General features: G+C 35.3%; 2 protein-coding genes across 4 annotated transcripts; one reads left to right on the forward strand and one right to left on the reverse strand.

Moving 5' to 3' along the window:
* Positions 1-4,406: 4,406 nt before the first annotated feature.
* On the reverse strand, positions 4,407-15,661 carry LOC109217280 (dynamin-related protein 1C). Its single transcript, XM_019381511.1, has 16 exons — positions 15,329-15,661; positions 15,003-15,066; positions 14,279-14,383; positions 13,543-13,644; positions 12,982-13,032; positions 12,807-12,868; positions 10,495-10,585; positions 10,323-10,387; positions 10,017-10,211; positions 9,798-9,917; positions 9,634-9,704; positions 8,678-8,903; positions 7,441-7,491; positions 6,231-6,471; positions 5,794-5,933; positions 4,407-4,932 (listed from the first exon to the last, which is right to left on the reverse strand). The coding sequence occupies exons 1-16, from the start codon at positions 15,458-15,460 to the stop codon at positions 4,807-4,809; spliced, it is 1,842 nt and encodes a 613-aa protein (XP_019237056.1). The 5' UTR covers positions 15,461-15,661; the 3' UTR covers positions 4,407-4,806.
* A 3,284-nt stretch (positions 15,662-18,945) lies between these two features.
* LOC109217279 (late blight resistance protein R1-A-like) lies at positions 18,946-24,928 on the forward strand. 3 transcript variants are annotated; one of them, XM_019381509.1, is made up of 3 exons: positions 18,946-20,734; positions 23,304-24,497; positions 24,583-24,928. In XM_019381509.1, the coding sequence occupies exon 1, from the start codon at positions 19,066-19,068 to the stop codon at positions 20,632-20,634; it is 1,569 nt and encodes a 522-aa protein (XP_019237054.1). In that variant the 5' UTR covers positions 18,946-19,065; the 3' UTR covers positions 20,635-20,734; positions 23,304-24,497; positions 24,583-24,928. The 3 variants fall into 3 exon arrangements, with proteins under 3 accessions (XP_019237054.1, XP_019237055.1, XP_019237053.1); XM_019381510.1 differs by having other exon boundaries at positions 24,656-24,928; XM_019381508.1 differs by having other exon boundaries at positions 23,304-24,928.
* Positions 24,929-25,357: the final 429 nt, after the last annotated feature.

Here is a 25,357-nt window from a genome sequence, read left to right on the forward strand (position 1 = left end):
TTTCATCATTATTTAGTTTACAAACCTATACAAGTATTTTTCATAATTTTCCATAATTTTTAAAGGCTCTAAACTAATTTCCTTCTACATTTTTATTATATAAATATCTAATAATTATCCTTTAAATTATTTTAGGATGACTTAATCATCCAAACTTATTATTTACACCAACATGTATGTTTTATAATATCTTACTTCATTTTTCTATAATGACATTTGCATTTTTAGGCTAATTGCATATTTTTGAAATAATAGCCTACATTCATGTATAATTACATTATTTGTGCTAAAATAGCTTTTTTATATTTTTATAATATTGAGTTATTATTGCTAATCATTTTAGTGCGGTCTCTCTCGGGAAAGATGGATCAATTTCTCTTCTTTCTTTTTGATTTCTATTCTCGAAAGCGTGTAGACAGAAGGCCCTTTTTTCGGACTGTCTTGTTTTCAGGCCTCCACGGCCGTCCGGGGTTCTCCATTCTCAAAAAGCTTCAACTTTCCCACGTGTGCGCAAGCTTGCGAATAGTTTCTACGATCATTCTATGTAATTTATTAAACCGGTTTATGCTTGTAGCTACCCCTGGGGAGAATACGTGTAGGCGAGAGGTGTAAGCACCGCGAGGTCTGAAGCCAGATCGTACTAAAGACAATGAAAAAATTTCGAAAATGAGATATTTATAAAAAATAAAGTGCATAAATAATATTTTTATTTATTTATTAAGCATTTTTCATAAATTATTTTGATAATTTTAGGTATTTAAATAACAACCCAATTTTTTAATCAATTTCGGACCAAATGAATGGCCCAAACACTCAAATACCTAGCTCAATTACCCCAACCCAAAGCCAAACGACCCATGATCAATACCCGGTCGCGACCCGCTTATAAACAACCTGCCCCATTTAATTTCTTATCTCGGTCGTTGATCTCTTAAGATCAACGGCCACCATCCCTTTCCCCCTTTTTAATTAACCTAACCCCAGAAACCCTACCCCATTTCATAGAGACCGTCGCCCCTATTCTCTCTGTCACTCCTTTCTTCTTCAACCAAACCCTAATCGCCGCCCCCCCTAAAACCTTCTCCTAATCCTAATGAATATGGGATTCGGTTGCCATTTCTTTCCATATCCAACCCCTTTTTGGTACTGGGTGTTCTCCTATGGTATTACCTAAGTGCTTGCCACTCTTCCGAAATCGAACCAAAATGGTTCAAATCTCTGATTTTGAACGCTATTCTGTTTTAAACAGGTAAAATTGCATAAAAATTGAAGAAAACTATAAATGGTCTAAAATATTAAAAATTAAATACCTATGGGGCTTACGCCCCGTGCCTCGGGGCTTACGCCTCACTGCAGCATATGTAAAACGCCTCGCCTTACGCCCGCGCTTTTTACATTGCTTGCCACCATCTCTACTACTCAACCCTAAGGTATTTTTAGTCCGAATCTATTTCATTAAATGCACATCTCTACGTATGGGGGTCGTTTCGATAATATTACTTCCTCCGTTTCATATTAAATAAGGTACTTTCCTTTTTAGTCTGTTCCAAAATAAATGACACATTTCTAAATTTGGAAATAATTCAATTTTAAACTCCTCATTTTACCCATTTTACCCTTAATGAGAAGCTTTTATAACTACACAAAACTCATGGCCCCACAAAGCTTTACCCCTTAAGCTTTTAAAACCACAAATTTTAAAAGTTTTTTTTACCTTAAACTCCGTGCCGAGTCAAACTACCTCATTTAATTTAAAACGAGGGAGTATTAATTTTGGGATAAAATTTCAAGCCCAGCCTTAAAAAGTTCCTTTTGTGTCAATCTCCTAAAAAATTGGCAACTATAGCCTACTGAAAAATTTTCAATCCTAAATCTAACAGCAAAGTGCAAATATCACACCGTCGTATATATCCCTATCACCGCCGCGAGTTCACCGGAACCCCATTTTTAGTAACCCATGGCATTAGAGAGACACAATAATAGTTGGTGAAAAGGACTCATCTCTGTCGTTGATTGTATACCATTAAATATCGTTAAAGCTTGGTTTAGATTTTTAGATCAGCTTATTTGTACTTGTTTCGATTAGGCGATATCGAATTTTGTTGGAAATCTCTTAAGGAGCTTGAATATCAATTTTTGAGGTGTTTGGAGATAATTTAAGACAGATTTGAGCTGATTTTCCGACAGACAACTCGAGAGTGAAGATGGCTCCATCCGTATATCCTCCCATATATCTATGTACATATCACCAATAAGTTACATATATTGACACCAGATAGCTAATAAATTTATATCACAACAATAATGTGTATATCATAAATTTTTTGTGTGTATATCAAAACATATATTAAATTTTTATTTTCCTTCTTCCTATATCTAAAATATAAAAATATAAATATAGTTGTTTAAAATTTATTGTTGTCTCTATATATATTATATAATATCCAATAAAATATATATTTTAATATATGTGTATTATATAAATATAATATACTAATTCTATAAGTATTTTGTATAGCGAATGCAATTAGTTTCGATCGACCGTTTGTTTCTTAAAATAGGAAGGACCCATCCCAACCCAACCCAATACCTCATACATACATACATACATACATACATATATATATATATATATATATATATATATATATATATATATATATATATATATATATATATATATATATATTAAAATAATACTAAAAATGAATCCTTACCCCTACAAAATCTTAGTTTGGAATGTATGAGATTCTAACAAAAAAAAAGAAAAGAAATAAAAGGTATAATTAGGGAGCACTTGAAACAAAAATGCCATCAAATTGAATGAACACTTGAAAAGAAAAATAAAAGGTAGAAGTATCATGTTTTGAAGGATTCATTTTTGGTATTATTTTAATTTATATATATGCGTATTTGGTCGGGTGGGTATTATTTATTAGACAAAAAATAAAAAAAATTGTGAAATAAGAAAATACTACCAGAAAATTGTGTTTTTCGGTCACTATGATTTTTATGTGAGTTAGTAAAAGTTATATGATTTTTGTATGAAAAAATAAAATTATATGAAAAAAGTCATAGTTATATGACCATTTATGAAATTTACCCCAAACATGATTAGAAAATCAACAGTGATACCAAAATGTCCTATTGCTATTGCTGTCATCCCCCCATTTTTATATATGGAAAACTTACACAAATGTCCCAAATAAATCTCAACTTACCAACCTCTAGCCATTAATCATAGACTTACCAAAACTAGCCAATAAAAATTAAAAAAATCATATAATAGGGGTTATTTCTCTCAAAGAATCACATGCAAAAATCACCTTGCATATTTTTAAGCGTGATTAGCAACACTAGATACAAGACGGAAAGGAAATTTTTATGGATGAGTAGCAAATAAGGTGATGAAATACAAAAAATATATACAATATTCCAAAAATCTAAACAAAAAAGGAACTTTTTCAATGGGTATAGTTGAAATTCATTGAAAATATATAGATAAGTCAATATACAAAATTTGAAGAAGATTAGAGGTGATTTGGACTGATTTTGTATCAAAATTCGTAATTAAATCGAGTTCAAAAAAGTCTTCTGTGACACATGTATCACGCATGTATCTCACACACAGGTATACATAGAATTACATGTGATACACAATAGATACAAATATGATACATATGTGATACACAAATAATACGCAGTGTGATACACATATCATTTTTTTTCATGTTCAGTTTTTACCGAATTTTTAATTCAAACCACCTCAAAACTTCACCAAATCATCCCAAAACTGAGATTCAAGCTCCTCAAGTTGTGCCCAATCTATTCTAATAACACCCACTCAAAACAAAGCAAAAATTTGATATATTTTTGCTACAAATAGCTAATTGGCTAATTTGGCTAATGTTAATAATATTTTATCAATTGGCCAATTTTTATAATGAGCAACCTATAAATAGACATAACTGGTAATTTCCCTTTTACATACTCATTTTGTGAGTTTGTTGAGCCCAAGATGCCCAACATTCACTTTGATATAGTATTGGTAATCACACAATTGGTCATTTTGATCGGTATCCTTACTGCCGCATAATTAAGACTCTGTACGTAACCTTCATCCATTTTACCCATCTTATTGGAATTTTGTGTTACATTTTCATCTAACATAACATTTTGCAATAACATTAGGCCTAGATATCCTAAAAAATATAATTATACAGAAGCGTTATTTAATTGTATAAAAGGTAACCAAGAATACACCTTCTAGTCAACATTAGATGAAAACGTACAAAGTGAAGTACTACAAAACATTAATTTTGTTTTATCACTATTAGGCACAAGAACCAATTTAGTTGGACTAGGTCATAGAATAAAATGGAAAATGACATCTCTGGAAAATATGAAAGACTCAATGAAGCAATAATTCCATCATAACTCATTGGAGTTCGAGCAAAGTAACATACGCTACTCATTTAATTTTCCTGGCATGTGATGCTCAGCAGAAGCAAAACTGGACTAATCCCTTAGAATTAGAAAGAATGAAAGAATAACAAATAAGGAAATAAATCGTGGCAGCGCACTTTAATACTCCTGGTATTTTTGCACCACCAAATAAGAATTTACCAATTTTGAAACTGAAATCCTTCCTTATTGCAAAAAGGTATATTGGCATCGTAAAAAGAACATGGCATCCACTAAATAACAATGGTTTCATCTCCTACCACTTTATTTTTATATTTTATCCAGAACATGAATTATTTTTTCGGGTTACCTCTATGTTTTTCCATAGTAAACTGGGACTCATCATTTCCATGCAACAGCATCAATCTCATCTCTGGCTGACTTATATAGCTCAAGCCTTTTGGCTATGGTCTCTCTCTTTGCCATGAGAGAGGGATCCTCATCCAGCATTTTCCCCAGCTGCTCCTTCTGTACATACATTTAGAGAATATAACTTACGTATTTTCTTTCTTGGAAATGTCAAATATTTATCATTTTCTCTACACTAGCAAAACCCCCCTTCCCCTCGTTTTCTCACACAAAATATATAGGATTCAGCAAAGTAATATCTATAACCCCCACCTTGATCTGTTCAGATACTAAAAGATCTTAACAGATTGATAGATAAATAATGAAGAAATCAGAGCTCTTGCTCTATTGGTTTTAGTTTTTCTCTATTGTTTTATTCTGTATCCATCATCCATATGCATTAGCATCTCTTAATCTGAATATTCTATCACATTTATTGAGCAGTGAAGCATCAAACGTTGTTCATAATAGAGACAGGATCATTTCAGGGTTTGACTTGATTTTCTTACCATATTTGGATTTTACCTTTTCTTGAAGGAAGATCAAAGAGTTTATCATAATTCATTTTTGCTTTTCCTAAAAGGCTACCATATTTGACTAATCCTTTTCTTGGAGGAAATTTTTTGTAGTTCTATAAGTTGAAGATCTTTTCTTCTCATACAATTACACAATAGCATCCACAATGTAGTCTTTAAGAGAGTCTTGTTTAGGGGGAGAATTAATTCTCTATTGATTTAGGTCACTTGACCAAACCATATTAATTTATTTTGTCTCTTGTAGTAGATATTTCCTTGTTGTCCCTTTTGTCATCGTCCCAACAGATCGAACAGAACTCCATGAGGAGAAAGAGGAAACATTGAATAAAAGAGTGTATTGCTATGATGATTAGATATCATAAAACTTTACTTATCCATTTTTGCTACAAAAGTCTCCGAGGAAACAAAAATTGAGGAAACAAGTGAACAATCTCGAATACTTTACCTCTCTCCTTCCGATTTGAGCATAGAACTGATTTAATAATGACCTCTTTGCTTCTCTGACTTGACAAAAGACAACAGCCTTAGGAATAGTATTCCTCAATGTTTCACAGACCATATTAATATAAGCAGAGACATTTGAACCTGTTGCAGATGAAGCAATATAGTTTAGACACTGTATGTCTTAAATCAGTTTTTCTACTTTCGTAAGAATGGAACAGATATGTTTCACTAAAGTATCCTACTGGGTGGAAACTACAAAGAAGTCTGCCATCTTTGAATAGAAAACGCGAGCAATATACTATTTACCAATTCCCCGAATATGATTATATGTTCCAGTTCTACTAAAAAGTATCTTATGTGGTGGACTTCACAGAGAAGTGTGTGATCTTATTTTCACTTCAGGAAATGAAAAGGGCAAAGCAATCTGATGATACTTACCAATTCTCCTTAGATGATTATCTGAATAACGGTCAACATTTGGTGTTGCTGCTTGTGCCTGGTTTTGGGGGGTCTTTTCTGGTTCAGTTTGAAGCTTCCTAAAGAATTCAACTGTCAGGTAAGAAGACTCCATCTCCACCAGCCGTAAAACTGTCTTTCGACTTTCATTACGAAATTTCTCAAGAGCATCATTTGCTGCCGCTGCTATATCAGATTGAAGTGTCGGAAAACGTTTTAGTTCCTGCATAGGGATATTCTAGGTTAGAACTATTACATTTGGGCCTCTTATATAGAAGCATTTATGAATGATGGATAGGCAAGAACTGATCATAAAAGAGTTATTCTTTTTACTTTTTGGCCAAGTAATAGTATACCCATCTATGGCCAGGGCTAGATAAGCATGACTCCTTTTCCCTTCAAAGATCATAGCTTTAGTTAGGAAGAAACTTCCCTTTAAGTTCTTAGTACATAAACAAGATGTGAATGCACATGATATTAACAAATAGATGGTAATGATTTCTGAATATTCTGTATCACTAAGAAAATATCAGGGGAGGAAACATAGAACCAACACTGTATTCTTCTTCTCAACAAAATTTTCTGACCCTATGCACTAGCACTACTCATTGATGAACCTCGACTAGCTTTTGTCAGCAAAGAATTCTTTCATCCTCTTCACAAATCTCAGACAGAAATCCAATGTCTGGTGACTGCACAAATTCCTATAATCATACTTCAAAATCTTCCCTAGTTAAGAATTAAAAGACAAAGAAAGAAATATATACCTTAAAGCACTACTACATAAATCCTCGAAGGACAACTAGGATAACAATTCAAATCCAACTCCTTATCTGATATCTTCTCGATGAATTGATGATGCATGTGAACATTTTACAACTTATTATGATACAAATGGACAAGTACTAGTATGTTAAAAAATATTAGTAGATATAATTACTATAGTTTCAAACTAATATTGCAGCAGACCGAAACGTATATTAATCCTTTTGGATTCAGTTGAGAGCCATAAAAATGAAATAGCAGGAAATCTGAAACATAAGCCAGCAGAAATAGCTACAGTTTTTCGGTTAAATATTTGAAGAATTATCAAAAGGATCAGCTCCAGTTTCCTATTGTTAAACAAGCAAACATGTGGGAAGAACAACATAATTCCACTCATCAGAGCAAGGCTTACAGAAGACTGCTTTACCTGGGTTTCTACGATTGACTTCCTCACAAGTTCTTTCAGAATGGAATGCACCTGCAAAATAGAAAAAAAAGCAGTTATCTTGGAAGAAGTAAAACTCTACTGTATGGGTCAAAATCGGACTTAGGAAATCAGCCGTGGGAAGGTCGTTACGTGAGAAGACTGTTCTGATTTGGGCGGCAAAGCCGAGGTCGACCGAAGCCCAACAACGAGCAGTCGCTGAGCAAGCCGTTGAAGCTGAAGTCGAATAGCGAGGAGTAGGAATAACGGCTAGTGCAGTCTCGGTACTAAAGATGGGAATATTCTCTTGAATATTCCCTTTGTTGTACTTTTTTTAGGGTTTTTAGAGTACATCTCATATAAATAGAAAAAGAGAGACAGAGGAAAGGGGCACGTGAGATTCATTCTGAAAAAACTATTATAAGAAGTTAACCCTTGAGAAAAAATACAAAGTTCACCTTTCCGTAGTGATAGATTTTATCGATTATTCTTCCTTTCCACTCACGTGATCCAAGAAAGCATTGTTCATTTTCTTATCTACTGCCATATTTCATTGTCAGAAGGAAGAATCTTCCACATCATTTGATATCTGGGTGAATTGTTCTTCCTATTTACATTTATTGCTACTTTCCATATCTATTGCTCATCATTCATTCTTCATTTATTCTCCAAAGTGCGCATTTAATGATAGAATACACGACTCCGAGCACTAAGTAAATGGTATCACTTAAACTTTTAGCTAGATCTAAGAATTATTATGCTTGACTAGGATTCACCTTTCACCTCAGTTATCTTTTAATTAGTTTAACAAAGAGTATTATACTTTTTGGTCAAACATCTACCATGATACGTGCTAGATCCAAAGGCTTCATGAGATCCAAACCTAAAATAGTCGTAGTTGATAAAAATACAGAAGAATAGTAATTTAAATACTTCAACATTCATAAGTAAGACTGCAAAAGACATATATACTTAAGCATATTGAACTAAATATGTATCATCTTCTGTAAAGAGACATATTATATGTGTGTCTGTGTGGGCGTTTGAGATTACCTTCTATTTTTTCTCCTTTTTAATCTACATTACCTCATACTGTTTGAACTATCTAATTGATAAAATCAAAGCTTTCTGATTTCCACAAAGCAGGATTTTGATGAAACTTAGCTTAATGTCTACCACAGATATATAACACTTGAACAAGACAAACATATTAAACAAGAATCAAAATTAAGAACTTTACTGCATCAACTGAGGCTTCAGCGGGGCCTTTGAAGAAGCCAAGGGATCCATCAATTAGCCTTCTGTACCCTTGCTCAGGAGCAATTAAGTGAGGTTGGTATCCATCTGCCTCAGAAATAACCTTTTTGACATTACTCGTTGAAAGATGACGATCAAATGGAAGCTTCTTAAGAGCATCTGGTAGCTGATGGTCAAAGACACGATATATTCTATCGCCACCTGGCCTCCTGAGATCAAATAAAGTATAGCTAGTAACCCTTTTATAAGAAAATAGAACATTTTACAATCATATAATATAATAGTAAAGTGAAATAGAGTTCTCCTGGTCCCTTGAACTCAGATCAGTGTAACTTCTTCTAATAAGTTCAGCGTGTCAGCTCATGATAGAACAAGATTCAATCAATCAACTAGGAATGGAGAAGAAGCAAAAGAATTTAATCACTGTACTATGGCTCATAGAAGGAAAATGATGTTAAGACCTGACTCTTGAAGTTTCATATGGGTATCAAACTAGTATAAAAGGTGGCAGCATTCATTTTAGAGTTTTAGCAGGCTCAAATCTGACAGCAAGCTTGTAACTGATGTCTGTGCATGTTTGCGTAACTGCTCTCGTTGTCAAGAATATACGTTCTAGAAGAGCTTATTTTCCACACATCAACGGTAATGAGGAGGAAAATGCTTATATGCATACATGATAAGCATTCATGTACTAACATGTCTAATTCATGAGTTGAGACAAGTTACTTGAACATCTTCAAGATAACAATGAGGATAGTTGGGTGCTACCAACTAGAATCTCGTTACACTTCCACAGTGAAGAGATAAGGTAAACAAACTACCAACTGGAATCTCGTTACACCTCAAAATTAACCATTTCCATGGACAGAATGAATGAATGAAAAGAAATACTAGCATTCTGTGATTCTATGTTATGAAGTTCTAACTGTTAAGCATTACCCTCCTTCCAGGTGTTCTCTAAATATTCGATCGAATGCACGGCACATTTCCAAAATTGTGTACAGTTGTGCCTGTAGAAAGGCGAAATTACTTCAAGTTAATAATAAAGAAATTCAGCTCCCAATTACCATTAGTTCTCAGATTTAATCATATCCTGTAATTACCCCTCCATCTACACCAACAGGTCGGCCTATTCGGTCCAACTCAGAGTTTAGCTCATCAATTGTCTTATTTATTAGAGCAATAATGCTTGGTATTCTCTGTCTAATCACAGTCTCCAAGTGCTGAAATTTCAAAAGGAAAAAGGCGAAAGGTTAATAATGGTAATTCAGGGAATTCTTAACCCAAAAGGAAATATTTGAAAGCCAAAAAGGAAAACCAACCTTAGATAGAAGTTTGGCAAGATATTCAGCTCCCATTTTATGAGCAAGATGTCCATATTCAGGACTGGATTCGAAATATTCCTGCTCCTTCCGGCGAGCGGCCATCATATCTACATTCTTGTTGATATCAGCCTGTGAACGATTGACAATTCCAACCCATGGATGTTGAAGCTTGTATGATCGACCCTCAAGTACCTTAAACATCAATAAAACTAAAAATAAGTAAAGAATATAGTAGGCAATACGTATTGCAAGGATCACAAACTAGTGTAATTCAAGCAACTTCTGGAAAAGGATGGATCATACATCCAAGGCATTGGTTCCCTTATCCATCAGATCAAGTTTTGTTAAAACTCCAAATGTTCTTTCACCTGAAATATGAACAGAATATAAAGTACAATCAGAAAATTCAGTATCAGACACCCAATTTTAGCATGACCTATTGGAAGTGCGGAATTAGCATATCCCACCGTAATACCTGAAGGATCGACTTCTCTTGCAAGCTTTATTGCATCAGAAGTTGCAATATCTTGATTGGCTGGAGAAATAGCCAATATGATGCAATTGGGCTAGTACAAAAAGCACATAAAGTTTAAACATGTTATAGATAGAACATGATAACTCGTTCTTGTTAGTAGCTTCAAAGTGTAGTTCGGCAAACAAGAATATGGAAATAAGAAAAACACTCTTTCATCAATATCATGCAACTTCACCACTCTCTATCCCTGAAGATAAAGCCCACATGTTCTTTAACATTCCAGAGAAGTAGCTTACGCTGACACAGATGAAGAAATATTTGAGACAAAGGTAGGATGCTTCAAGAGGAGGTCTATATATTATTTCTACCATGAAAGACTATATCAATGCAGTGGTGATCTTCTCATTTACAGGCAGACATTCAATATCCAATAGCCCTTTCCAAGTAATATGACTTTTATGCATTGTAATTCGAAGAGATATTGGAGATCAATCAGTAAGCGAGTGGGAATTTTACTTATCCCAAAAAAAAAGGAAAAAGAAAAGAGAGTCTGAATCTTACCTCCACATGCTATTGCCCTAAAAGCTCAGTTTAGAAAAGCAAACATGTATACATTGTTCAAGACAAACTTTAAAGATACTTGTGGGTGCTTAAGTTGTGGTAGGAACAACAGAGCAGATCCCAAAGAAGATAGATGGATGAAAAAGGAGTTTGGAAAGGGTTGGGTGGGGTGGGTGGGTGGGTGGGTGGGGGTGTGTATAACCTAACAGCATCTGAACACACCTATTCCTGATAACATTATTAACAAGATCCAGATTTAACCGTTTTTGTGGTTAAAGAGTCCCAATCAGACAAGATAATGAGGTTACAATCACAACGGTAACTGTGGCAGTATGTTCCTCTACAACTTGCTGTTTGTTAAGTTAGCGAGGTTCTTTAGCGCATATGAGAGAGCACCTCAAATGGTATTCCTTTCAGGAGGAGACTAGGAGAATTTACATGAACTTAATCAGTGATAAGGACAATACACTTTAAATATACTCCCACTGGTAAAAATAAATGGAACACTAACATAGTTTGCTTTATAATACACTGATCTTTGAGAGATGAGCTCTTAGAATAACATATTCTTTCATGAAGAGCACATATCAGCAGAAATGAAGGCTTTACAGGGTCTAACACTAGTTGAGAGGCTTGCAACAATACTTGCTGTTGATTGTCTTGTGCAAAGTTATAGGAGAGCATATAAGTTGTTTGGACAGTAAGAGCATCAGAGTATATTTCATTATTTTGGCAGCAATTTGTAAGTGTTTCTCACACTTTTCTAGCTGAAAAACACAAGTGAGGATAAGTTGTTTGGACAGTAAGAGCAACAGAGTATATTTCATTATTTTCGCTGCAATAAGTAAGAAATTTGGGCAGGTCTTGTTTCTCTCAGTTTTCTGGCTGAGAGACAAAGTGAGGTTAATCATATCCTTTAGTAAACATAATGCAAAATTTGAAACATCACATCACTACAGAATGTCCAATTTAGCCATCAATCTTATGCAAGGGCTTGCCCAAGACATAGATGATGTTGATTGTCTGGTGCAAAGTAATAGGAGATTGTTCGAGTGACAGTAAGTGCCTACATGTATTCTGCTGTTCTGGTAGCAATCAGTAAGAAATCTGGACAAGTCATAGTTTTCCCACTTTTCTAACTTCGGAAAAACCTACAGTTCGGTGAAGCTGTATTTCATTAATTTTTGTGGCAACCAAATAGAAACTTGGACAAATCTGTTTCTCACTTTTCTAGCTGAGAAACAACCTGCATTTCTTGCAGCTATATTGTTATATTATGAGAAGAAAAGTGAGGCTATGTTGCCATTTAATAAGTATAATGCTAATAAAATATCATATAAATTCCAGACGTGCCCTTGTTAGTCATCAACAATGTGAATCTCAGTTCGCATGAAGATATCACATATACCTGCCTTCATTATCATAAAGATGTTGATAATTTGAGCTTTAAATCTATTTTCCCACCTTTGCTCTAGATCTTGATGTTCTTAAGTCCACATGAATTCTTTTTTGTCACCCTATACCTATAAGTAAAGCAGTAAAAAATATATTGTATTTCCTATGTAAATGATCACATTAAGACTTTCATACTGATTGACGTATATTTAAATGGTAGATGTACAAAGGTAATACATGAGTAAATTGCCAACTCCACAAACTTAAACTGTTAGTACAAAGCGAAACGTAGTTCAATAAAAAGTAATTCTGTATCTTTCAAGTAGTTAGTTATTCAAGCTTGAAGGTAGTCTTACTTTTTCCACATAAGAACGGACCATCATTTCAATATCCTCAACAATGCTCTCTGGTTGTCCCTCTGCATAATTCAAGATTTATCATATCAATTCCGCCAACAGCTAAGTAATACAGCACCACAGGAAGACTGGCTCCTTTTCTATACCTATAGGAAAGTAGTGATTTCGTGCTCACCTACAGCAACCTTTGTCAACCCAGGAAGATCAATGAGTGTTAAATCTACCACTGTAAGACAAAACATGCACCTGATAGTCATTAACTTGAAACAGTAACTGTATCAATGTGGCATAAATAAAGCACTAAATCTAAAGAACTTTTGGTCAGGACCTCAAAGTTAACCGGCGTAAAACACAAACTATCTTCTATCTGGTGGATTATGGCTGGTCCATTAATGCATTTAATATTCGCCATAAGTTCTTTCTCTATCAACAACAAACTAGGATACATTATATAGTATTATACCCATGCAAAATGCCTAGCTTCACTTAAGAGTTGCTGATAGGTCATAAAGAGCTGAATGGATATATGTTAAACTGATGTAATGAGATTGTCAGATAAAACCAAAGTAGAGATGATGCTTTATGATAGTTGACAGACAAGAATCCTCAAAGATTTTGTTAGGAAATGTGTCATAGTAAGATGGTCAATTTAGACCATAGCCATATTTCAAGAATTGAACAAGTGCAATCAACATAAGCAAGATTTGATAAACTGGTAAGGATGCAGAAGACATACCATTAGGAGAATAAATGCTCAGGTGAATTGGAACATTAGAAATTTGCTTGGTCTTCCCTGTAATGCGGTCTGTCTCATCTGCTATCTCTTGACGTACCGCAGCTGCATAAACAAACATTATGTTGTAAATAGTGAAAAGCTCACATTTGAATGGATGATTGCATTATTCTCGCACATAAATGTTAATGTCAACTCAAAATTCCGTGCTGCTTTTTAAAGGAAAGTTTGATGGGTGGAAACTTTGTAAACAATGGAAGCAGTTGACATCTCTAAGTCATCATGTGAACAGAAATCAGAGATGGGAGGAAGTGGTCATGACATAGAATGCGAGGACAATCAATCTCCAGTTCTAATTTTAGGAAAGAAAATTATCATTGTAACATGCTTTTACGTGTATCTGGAGGACTTGATCTAACATATGCCTAAATGAAATAATCTTTTGACGAACTACAGTAGTGGCCAGGATACAAGCCTACTCAAACGTCTCTCTAACATTTCACACCAAGTTGCTCAAAGTTTTCCAAAAAGGAGTCAGTTATGTCTTTCTTATTAGAAGATCTCAAAAGATTCATTTCAAGTTAAAGTAGGGAACTCATGAACTGACGTACATATGTAGCATATGGAGCGTACAAACCTAGTAAAAAGTTTCAATTATCATGCAAACACACATCAACTACACCAAAACTGAAAGACCAGCGGTTAAAGAAAGTAAGTTTCTTATAATATCAAAACTCACCAAAGTCAGGATACTTTTTCTTTGGAGCATGCAGAAACTCCGCATATTCAGCCCCTCCCTCAGTCTTATGCAATTGAAGTACCAATGGCCTCCTTGTGACGATGCCTTTCAAATTTCAAAAGACGAGGCAACAGAAAACCAAATTAGATGAAGTATAAACTCAAAGAGTAATTAGGAGAAAAGAGAAATGACTCGATAGAAATGTGCTTAACTGCTAACTTCAAATCATACAAAGACAATTGCAACAAACACTCTTTATTCTCAAAAAGCAAAAAAGTAAAGAGATATATGAGAGAAGATCAATAATTTGGTTAGGGACTTGTATCTCAATGAGCGGATAATTGTGAGATTCAAAGAACCTCTAGTTTTAGATAACCTCTAATCTTACGAGACATATTATTTAGTAATGGAATGAAATTGGTCCAAAATAGAGAAAAATGGATATATAGGATTCATATAGCTGACGCCAACTAGTTTGGAATTGAGAGCAGTTGAATAACCTAATAATCAAATAAAGTACCTACCCTAGATTTAAAAGACATCAATAACTGCTCTATCACTTCTTCACTATGAAAATAGAGACTTTTGGATCATCACCTAGAAGTAATACCGTGTGCTACTTAAATCAGTGTTCAGCATTACACTTCTCTCATCAATAATCATGAATCAGCCTTTCCACACATAAAAATGCAATCCAAAGTTTTTTAAAAATATAAAAAATTACCTGATCCACGTGGCAGGAAATCTCTACCCACGACGCTTTCCAGTACAGATGATTTTCCAGAGCTCTGATTGATTATCACAACACAAAATCAGAAAATGAAACGTTCCAAACAAAAATAAATGCATGTAATACTATTTTAATGTAGAGATTCATATTGCGGACTCCAACTAGTCAGAGATTCAGAGTTATTTGATTTATTGATTCGCTGTTTAATAATGTTGAACATAACGAAGACGAAAAAATTGAAAATGAATGATTTAAATATATGTGACCCCTATTTTTGGGATCGAGACGTAGTTGTTTATGATTAACGTAGGAATACTAGCCTGACCACCGACGACGGCGACAGTAGGAAGAGCTTCCCAGAGGGACATTCCTTCACCACCATGATCTCCTAAGATAGTACAGGCACGTTGTATTCTGTTCACTAATCCGATCAAGCTTTCTAGGGTCGCCATTACTATGCACTTTTATGGGATTTTGGTTTATTTTTCAGAGTGATGATTAATATTGAGGAATTTTTGGGATTTGAAAAAAAAAATTGCGAAATTTTGGGATTTGAAAATGGGGTGGAATGAATGCGTTTTTTATCTGAAAGAGTGATTGCGAAGACGAGGTGACGATGGAAGATAACGAGAATAACGGTTTAGTTGTTTGCATTTTCTTTTTTTAGGACTGTTTGTATTAGCTAATAGTGAAATGCTACACTTCTTATAATGTTTATCGGTCCGTTCGGTTCATTTCTGTTTCATTTTATCAATTTTGTGGTTCAATTTTTATGTGACAATTTGGACAAAACATGATTTTCTTAAAAATAACTTGAGTTGACCAAGGTCAATATTTTATATAAACGACCCCGGATCAGTATTTTGACGATCCTGATAGGCTCGTATCGTGATTTTGGATTTGGACGTATGCCCGAAATTGAATTCGGAAGTCCTAACTTAATTTGACTTGTTTTGCCGAAAGCTAGAAAATTGAAGGTTTGAAAATTTCCTAGGTTTGACCGTAGGTTGACTCTGTGGTTATCGGGTTCAGATTTTGGTTCCGGGACTTGGTTCAGATCCCTTTTGTTATTTGAATCTTATTTGAAACTCGTATGCAAAACTTGGTGCAAATCGGAGTTGGAGGGTGTTTGGCTAAGCTTATAAGCTGGTCAAACTGGCTTATAAGCACTTTTTGGCTTATCTACGCGTTTGGTAAAATTAAAAGTGCTTATAAGTTAAGTGCTTATAAGCCAAAAATAAGCCAAAAGCCATAAGTTGGTCTCCCCCAACTTATCAAATTTCAGCTTATAAGCACTTTAAGTTTGACCAAAATATTAACTATTCTATCTCTAAAATACTTCTTTTTAAAACAAAACTCTTCGTATATCCAATTCTTCAGCTGCATATTATTAATTTCAGCATTTTTATCCAAACACGTAACTGCTTATTTTTTAAATCAGCTTCATCACTTAAAAGTGCTTTTCAGCACCTAATCCTTATCAGCTACTCTAAATCAGCTAAGCCAAACGGGCTCTTGGTTTGATAGGATTCGGACGCCTGGTTGTGATTTTAGAAGTTCTTGAGTTTTCTTTGAAATTTCATGCATTTTGATATCTGATTCGTAGTTCTAGGTGTTATTTTGGTATTTTGATCGTGCGAGCGAGTTCGTATGATGTTATTACACTTGTGTGCATGTTTGGTTTTGAGCCCGAGTGGCTCATGTGAGTTTTGGATGAGCTGTAGACCATTACAGACTTAGAAGTTGCTGGTTTCAGTTGTTTTCTGATGTCTGGTGTTTTATGCTTCGCGATCGCGAAAGGAAGATTAGGATTGGGGTGGAGTTACTCTTTGCGAATGCGAGAAGCTGGTCGCGAACACGATGCGGAGGGGGCTTACCCTTCGCGGTCATGCAAACCCTACAACGAGAAACTGAGCTCGTGCACGCGCGAGGGCCGCAGACAAGCACACCCAAAAATTCTGTCCGAAGTTGGATTTGATAGATTCGCCTCATGCAAACCCTACATCGTGTAAATGATTTCTCAAATCGTTTCTGAAGGGAGACAATACCTTTGGAGGTAAGAATACGCTAAGAGCAAGGAGAAAAATTCAACTACGAGTTTTTCCTTTCTTCTTTCTATTTTTCATATTGGTTATGAATTTTAGTATTGAAATTTTACATACTATTATGAGTAGCAAATTTCGTATCTAGGATTTTGATGGCACGTTTTGTAGGATAAATTCTTGTTACGTTTTTATATAATTGAGCCAAGATAAATTCTTGTTACGTTACTATATAATTGAACCAGTTGAAATATTTCGCTACTTGTTCAACTACGTACTTATTTCAATTGATTGAATGATTGTCGATTAACTGTGCCTATTTATTATGTCGAGAGAGAATTCATATTTAGGTAGTTGTTGAACTATGTCACTCCCTAGGTATATGAGAGATCAATACGACAGGTTTAAAAGCAAGATTCGTGATAACAAAACTCTGATGTGGTCATAGTGATATGTGAAATTACCAGTTAGCAAAGTTCGAGAGAATATATCTAGTAAATTACTGAGATTGCTCGAGAGAGAATTACGGTAAGTTGAATGGTCATGATCAATAGAGAATAAATCGGGGAGATTATAGATAACATTGTGAGAAGGAGTCCGGTAATTGGGGAAATCATAACTCTAGACCTCCTTAATCTTGTCTCCAGCTTCATCCTCTTTAGTTGATAATTTAACAGCTTTAATATTTTTTAGTTAAGTAGCTAGAAATAGAAATCTTAACTTTTATTATTTAGAATTTTATTCTAACTTGTCTTCTTAGTGATAGTGAACAATTGTAGCTAAACTTTAGTTCTTTGTAGAATTCGATTATGGACTCTAAAATCGGATTATATTTGCAACGATTGCTTAGTCCTTTTTATAAGGTATAGTTGAGCGAGATCAGATATATAATATTGAAATTATAAAATAATTGAGAACAATTTTCAAGCATATATAATGTATGTATATTATAAAATATACCTCTAATAATAATTGTTTTTTATATAACATGGATGGAATATATTTTTAAAAAGCTTTTATTCTTTTTCATCAATTCTATAAATTATATTTTGAGTTTATATTGTAAGTGTTAAAATTACTAATACGAAAAAATTATTCCAATTAATTTTCTTACTGCGCTACATTATTTTATTATTTCAACATTAGATATGTTTGAAAAAGTATTTTGCACTTTATTACTTTATAATTAAAATTTATTTGTTCTATAGGTAAGTTCATAATACAGATTAAAAAGAGTAAAAAAAAACTTATAATATAGGTAAAAGAAAAAAGACAAAGAAATTTTAAGGGTAAATTAAGTATTTTATAATCAAAAGTTTGAGAAACCTAGTACTACAAGCATAATTAAGTGACTTTATTGTATTTTTAAAATATTCTACTCCAATTTATCATGTTCAATAGTATCTTTCGTCTTTTCTAATCAAACCTCCACCTTGGAATGACTTCAAAATGCAACTAACAATCACATTCATGCGCCAAAGCTGATACTAACATACCAAAATTACAAATTGCTCCCTCCGTTCATTTTTACTTGGCATGTATAATAAAAATAGATTTTTAATTTTACTTGTCACTTTCACACATATTAAGAGAAGATAATTTTTTTTCCAGTTATACCCACGGTATTTATTACTCATTTTAAATTATTTTCTCAAACCCAATAAAATATATATCAGTTATAATATGTGTATCATAGTACATTATGCACTTTATTTATTATTTCTTAAAGGAGTGTTAAAAGTCAAAATACGCCAAGTAAAAGTGAGAGTATTAAGTTGTTGAACTGTCTGTTCCGATGTCATATATACTGAAATATACAATCGTATAAAAAGACGTATATAATAATGTACGACTTAAAGAATTACTAAAGTCAACGCTATTACCATTTTGTGCAATGTTCTTGATCTGAATATAAAGAAAGACTGATCAAGTCCGCTTCTGTCCTCTCCTCTTCTTCTCCTTTTCTTGTGTGACAAACCAAAAAACAAGTAATATTCTGATAGAGAGACGCTAAGATGTTTTGCAAAGAAGCCACTGAAGCTTTAGAATTGATGAAAGATCAATGGAGATTGTCCTTGACAGATGCAATATTGGATGATATCAATTTCCTCATTATGGAGCTCAAGTTTCTGGACATTTTCCTCAGGCTGCAGAGCTTTACTACTGACAGCAACTTACTGGATGTTTCCGAACACGTCCGAGCTATGGTTAGCGTTGTAGGATCGGACCTCAAAAGTCTATTCTCCGCAGGAATGGTGTCACCTGATCAAAAATTTGATCTCACTTTGTCTGAGGTGCAAGAAAAGATCCGGATTTGTAAGTCGGAAATCAAAGCTCAATACTCTTATCCTCAGGTAGTAAATCTTTCTGATGCTACTCCCACGTCTATAGCAAAACTCATTGGTGATGTAATAGAGACTATAAAATATGTGGTGAGCACCCCTTTGACTTCTTCCTTATCTATTAGTCCACAACTTCAGGATCAACTCTTTTGCTCATTGGGTTCACCACTAACTCTCTGTTACATGCTTGCTTTACAAGACTCTAGCCAAATGACTTTCTTCACTCATGCTATAGCTGTCACTTGTCATGCAGCAATGATTATCTTCTTGCATTTTCCTGAGCATAACAAGGAAACTGATATCAATTCCTTGCTTACTGATTTCCTATTGAAGAGAATTTTTCCCATTCAGCCATGTGTGCGCCGTATCTATGTTGAAGTCCTCCAATCTTTTATGTCCGGACCACAATTAACCTGGCGTCATGCTGTCCTAGCAGAAATGGAAACAATGTTTACCCTTTTTCTCAAATTCAATCTGCTGATGTTACAATTGTCTTATAAATATGGCTTGATAGTTCCGTTGGAGGATCAAAATCAAATGGACTACTTTTCCGAGATGTTGGACTATTTGGGAACTTATCTTGAGGGTTTGCCACCACAGGGCTTTGGATCTAAGCTTAGAGAAATAAATAATTTGATGGTCAATGCAGCACTTTTCATTTTCTCGTTATATGGTAACGAGGAAGACGTGGCATCTGGAGAAGTAAATCAAGAGGCCGCCCTTGATTTGCCTGGCTTGATTCAGCGTATCAGCGCTTTGACTTACCAAATCATTCAAATGTCATTTCAATCGATTTTACCTAGGATTGATGGACTTGGCTTTGTTGATTTCCTTCTGGTCAACATGAAGGAGTTCCTTAACCAGTCTGCTGATACACTTCCTTCTGCCAAGAGCCAACTTGAAGCTGTGCTGAAGGGTCTTGAATTTTTGCATCCTTTTTTGAGGGATGTTGCACCAGAAAAATGTATTAATCATGATAGACTGCAACATCTTGCCACAGTGGTCATCGGCAAGGCATATGAAGTAGAATATATAGTTGATTGTTTCATGACTAAAGATGTTCCTGGCTGGTATCTTACACCATGGCTTTCGGACCTCATTGTGGAGATTGAGTTTCTTAAGGCAGAGGTCGAAAAGATTAAGGAGGACAAGGTGTGTGACGCACTAACAGACAATTTCACCAATGCCTCCAATGTTGCTACATCATCACAATCGGCCAGTATGCCAAGCACAGCTGAATAAATGGTGGGATTCGAGGACGTGGTGCAAACGTTAAGAAACCAACTTGTTGGAGGAACAACACAACTTGATGTTGTCTCAGTTGTTGGCACTTTTGGACAAGGTAAAACAACAGTTGCCAAAAAGCTATTCTCTGATGAATCAATTGCCTCTCTGTTTGATGTTCATGCAAAATGTCTTCTTCCTGTTGTTTATTTACATAGAGAGTTGTAGGTTGCTATTCTGAATGATGTGGTTGACAAGCAAACTGATCTTAGTGAAGTGCCTGAAGATGAATTAGCTGACAAGTTGCACAACATTTTGTTGCAAAGGAAATACCTTATCCTCATTGATGATGTTCGTGAAACTGTAGTGTTGGACTTTTTAAAGTCGTGCTTTCCGGATGCCAACAATGGAAGCAGAATTATTCTAACAACAGAGTTAGACGAAGTTGCTAATTATGCTACACGTGTTAGTTCTCCCTATCGTCTTCGCTTGTTTTCTGATGAAGAAAGCTGGATGTTGTTACAAAATAAGGTTTTCCTCCGACAAAGTTGCCCAATGTATCTTAGAGATGTTGGACAAAAACTAGTAAAAACCTGCCGCGGGCTACCCCTTGCTGTTGTTATGCTGGACAATGCTCTTGCAAAACTGGCGAAGAATGGGGATCACGTGAACTTCTCTAAAAAGGCGATGAAAGAGTTCAATGAAATTCTGGAGAACCAGAGATCTTCTTATGTTAATGTATCATCACAAATGGCCAGTACTCCAAGGATAACTGAAGAAATAACAGACGAAATGGTAGGTTTCGATGATGTACTGCAAATATTAAGAGATCAACTTGTTAGAGTAACACCAAGAGAGCTTGATATTATCTCGATTGTTGGCACTCTTGGACAAGGTAAAACAACAGTCGCTAACAAACTATTCACTGACGAATTAGTTGTCTCTTTGTTCGATGTTTGTGCAAAATGTTTTGTTCCTGTTGCTTTTGGACGCAGAGAGTTATTAGTTGCTAAATAAGACAACTGATCTTAGTGAAGCGAGAGAAGATGAATTAGCTGATGAATTGCACAAACTTTTATTGCCAAAGAGGTATCTTCTCCTCATTGATAATGTTCATGACCCTGTAGCATGGGATTGTTTGAGGTCGTGCTTTCCGGACGCCAACAATGGAAGCAGAATTCTTCTAACAACTCGTCTAGATGAAGTTGCTACTAAGGCTAGACGTGTTAGTTCACCCCATTATCTGCGCTTGTTTACTTATGAAGAAAACTGGATGCTGTTACAAAATAAGGCGTTCCCACGACAAAGTTGCCCGCCAAATTTTAGACCTCTTGCGGAACAATTAGTCAAAGGGTGTAAAGGGTCGCCTGTTCAAGTTGTTGTGCTGGCCGATGTTCTTGCAAAAATGACGACAAAAGAGTTGGAACTACTGGCAGAAGGGGATAAAGGTGTTCACATGGTCTTCCTTAAAGAGCTGGAGAAAAAGGCCAGGGAAGCTACGTTAGACCAGGCTCGTGGCTCACGACCAAAAAGCTTTAGAAAGGCTTCCCAAGGCCATATATCATCTCAACTGGATTGTACTATAGCTGAAGATATGGTGGGATTCCAGAACGTCTTGCGAACAATAACAAACCTACTTGTTAGAGGAACATCACAAAGAGATGTCATTTCTATTGTTGGAATGGCTGGACAAGGTAAAACAACAATTGCCAACAAACTATTCATTGATGAATCAGTTGTTCCACAATTTGATGTTCGTGCAAAATGTCATGTTTCTCAAGTGTACAACCATCGAGAGGTGTTGGTTTCTATTCTGAGTGATGTGGTCGACAAGCCAACTGATCTTAGTGAAGTGCTTGAAGCTGAATTAGCTGATAAGTTGCGCAAACTATTATTGTCAAAGAGATATCTTATCCTCATTGATGATGTCTGGGAAACTAGAGCATGGGATGAGTTACAGTCATGTTTTCCGGATACCAACAACAGTAGCAGAATTATGCTGACAACCCGGCTAGAGGAGGTTGCTACCTATGCTAGCTGTGTTAGTTCTCTTCATCATCTTCGCTTGTTTTCTGAAGATGAAAGCTGGACGTTGTTACGGAAAAAGGTGTTTCTCCAACAATGTTGCCCACCGGATCTTGAAGGTGTTGGACAGGAAATAGCAAACAAGTGTGGACGGTTACCTCTTTCAATTGTTTTGGTAGCTGGTGTTCTTGAAAGTATGACAAAGAAAGAGCAGTGGGAACAAGTGGCAGATGGTTTAGGTTCACATATTTGTGGCGACTCCAAGCACATCATACAATTCAGTTACAAGAATTTGCCCCATTATCTCAAACCTTGCTTTCTGTATTTTGGAGCATTCTTGGAGGACAAAGAGATTCAGATCTCAAAGTTAATGAAGTTATGGACGGCAGAGGGTTTGGTAGTAAAACAAAAGGAAAGACGCTTGGCTGATATAGCAGAAGATTACTTAGAGGATCTTATTAGAAGAAATATGGTGATGGCCACCAAGAATAGATATCTTAGCAAAGTAAAAGCATGTCGTATCCATGACCTGTTGCTTGAATTTTGCAAGGAAAAGGCAAAGGAGGAGAAATTTCTACTATGGATATATATTCAATTTCTCTTTTTACTTTCTTACTGAATCAATTTTACTTTGTTTTGATTCTGTTTCTTCCTATGGACAGGGATCAAGATGCAAATTCTGCCGAAGTGTTGTCTCGAATGCTTGTACAGCGTCGTATATCCATTTATTCAAAACAACACAATCTTGTTGAAAGGAGTCCATCTTGTTTAATTGTCCATTCCATACTATTCAGGAAGGTTGGTGATGATGTTGTTCCCTCAGTCGGCAATCAGGTCTCATTTGCTTTTCACAGCTTTAAGTGTCTTAGAGTGTTAGATCTGGAGTTTATCACTGTTGATTCTTTCCCAACTGAATTATCTCAACTGAGGTACCTTGCACTTAGAACTTTTGAGGAATCTATTCCATCATCTATAGCCAATCTCCGGAATCTTGAAACACTTATGGTTAAAGGGCTTGGAAATGAACTTTCCTTGCCACACTCACCGTGTAAGATGGTTAAGATGAGACATCTACATTTAGACGACCGTGCCTCCTTCGATTTGCAGAACTTAAAAGTATTCCATGAGGATCCCTCGGAAATAAATCATTTGGAGACTTTTTCTACTCCTGCTTTTTCATCCGGTGAGGATGTGGAGAAGGTATTGAGTAAGACCCCTAATCTTCGAAAACTGAGATGCGTATTTTCAGGATCATGGGGTTATTCTGAGGAACAACAAAAGGACTGCAATCAGTTCCCAAGATTAGAGCACTTAACCAAGCTTGAATCGCTCAAGGTGTTTTGTTTCCACAAGCCAGAGCGATCACCATGTGTATTCAATTTCCCGTCAGATCTTAAGAAGCTGACACTTTGTGGTTTTGGATTGCCATGGAGTGAAATTTCAGCCATCTCAACACTTCCTAACCTTGTGATACTCAAGCTACAATCCGATGCCTTTTGTGGCGAAGAATGGGAAGCAAGTGATGAGCAATTCTCCCAACTAAAAGTGCTGAAGCTAGAAAATATTTCCTTTGCGTGTTGGAGTGTCTCAGAGGATGCTTTCTCTAACCTTGAGCAACTGGTTCTGCATACTTGTGATTGTCTTGTAAAAATCCCTTCTGAATTTGGTTATTTCACTAGCCTAAAATCCATCGAGGTAAAGTCGTGCCAGGAATCTGTTGCAAATTCAGCTAGGAATGTCGAGGGAATTCAGGTTGAAGAAATGCAAAATAATGGCTTCAAGCTTTTTATCTACTAAGTTGATCAAGCAGCATTTCTTAGTCATGTATGCCATTTCCAGATGGCTGCAACTTTCAGGTATGCTCCTTTAAAAATACTAGCTAGTTTTTACTCATTATATTTCTTTAGAATTTGCCCGGAAATATGTATATTCTGTTTACAGTAAGATGAAATGTAAGGATTTGCTTGTGAGCTTTACTCATTATCGAGAAGCCTTACTGCAAACTTACTTCCAGTAAGGCAAGCAGCTCAAAGTGATTTATCAAGAGCAGCAGCAGCAGCAGCCGGTCCCTCATTTATCGAGATTATTAAGAATCTCTTTTGCACTAAACTGGTCTTAATTTTTTGTTTATTATGTGGTCTCTATTACTCTCGTTGATTCCTTCATATAATCTATAAGACCTGATATTGCTGAATATGCATGATTCACATTTGAACATATACTCTTTTGGAGCAAATGTACATTTAAGAAATCCATTTGGCTATCTTCAAGTGAATAACTTCACTCATTATCTTCCTTCTCAGTTGGAAAGTATAAGAATCTTGAGACTCTTGACCTTTCCTTTAATATCAATTTGTTTACAATGCGAGCATCTCAGATGACTTACTTTATACTAGTCTTATTGGTTGATCTTCTCAATTGTGAGGTAAAAAAAAAAAAAACAGAGAACCTGATTGAGCAATGAATCTTCTAGAACTAATGAAATGCTGCAGGAATTTTATCTCAATCCTGTATATACTCACAAAAAGAAGATTAATCTCGTAAGCCTTTTCAAAGTTTGCACTTGAAGTAGAAAATTGAATTTAAAGAGAAATATCAAGAGACTTGTACTGATAACATGTTACAAAATAGTAGAAATTGGCAGCGAAATAACAGAAATTCTAGCAGAATTAGACGGTTCAAGAGAAATACCATTGCATCCTTGGAGTCACTCTAA

The sequence above is a fragment of the Nicotiana attenuata genome, unplaced genomic scaffold (genome assembly GCF_001879085.1).
Source record: "Nicotiana attenuata strain UT unplaced genomic scaffold, NIATTr2, whole genome shotgun sequence".
NCBI classification, from domain to species: Eukaryota; Viridiplantae; Streptophyta; class Magnoliopsida; order Solanales; family Solanaceae; genus Nicotiana; species Nicotiana attenuata.

Excerpts from the sequence above, each read along its gene's own strand:
- LOC109217280 (XM_019381511.1), bottom strand. The coding sequence starts at position 15,460 with ATGGCGACCCTAGAAAGCTTGATCGGATTAGTGAACAGAATACAACGT. Across the intron at positions 15,067-15,328 it reads TCGCCGTCGTCGGTGGTCAG|AGCTCTGGAAAATCATCTGT; the intron begins GCTAGTATTCCT and ends ATAATCAATCAG. Across the intron at positions 10,388-10,494 it reads AAGAGAAGTCGATCCTTCAG|GTGAAAGAACATTTGGAGTT; the intron begins GTATTACGGTGG and ends TTCATATTTCAG.
- LOC109217279 (XM_019381508.1), top strand. The coding sequence starts at position 19,066 with ATGTTTTGCAAAGAAGCCACTGAAGCTTTAGAATTGATGAAAGATCAA.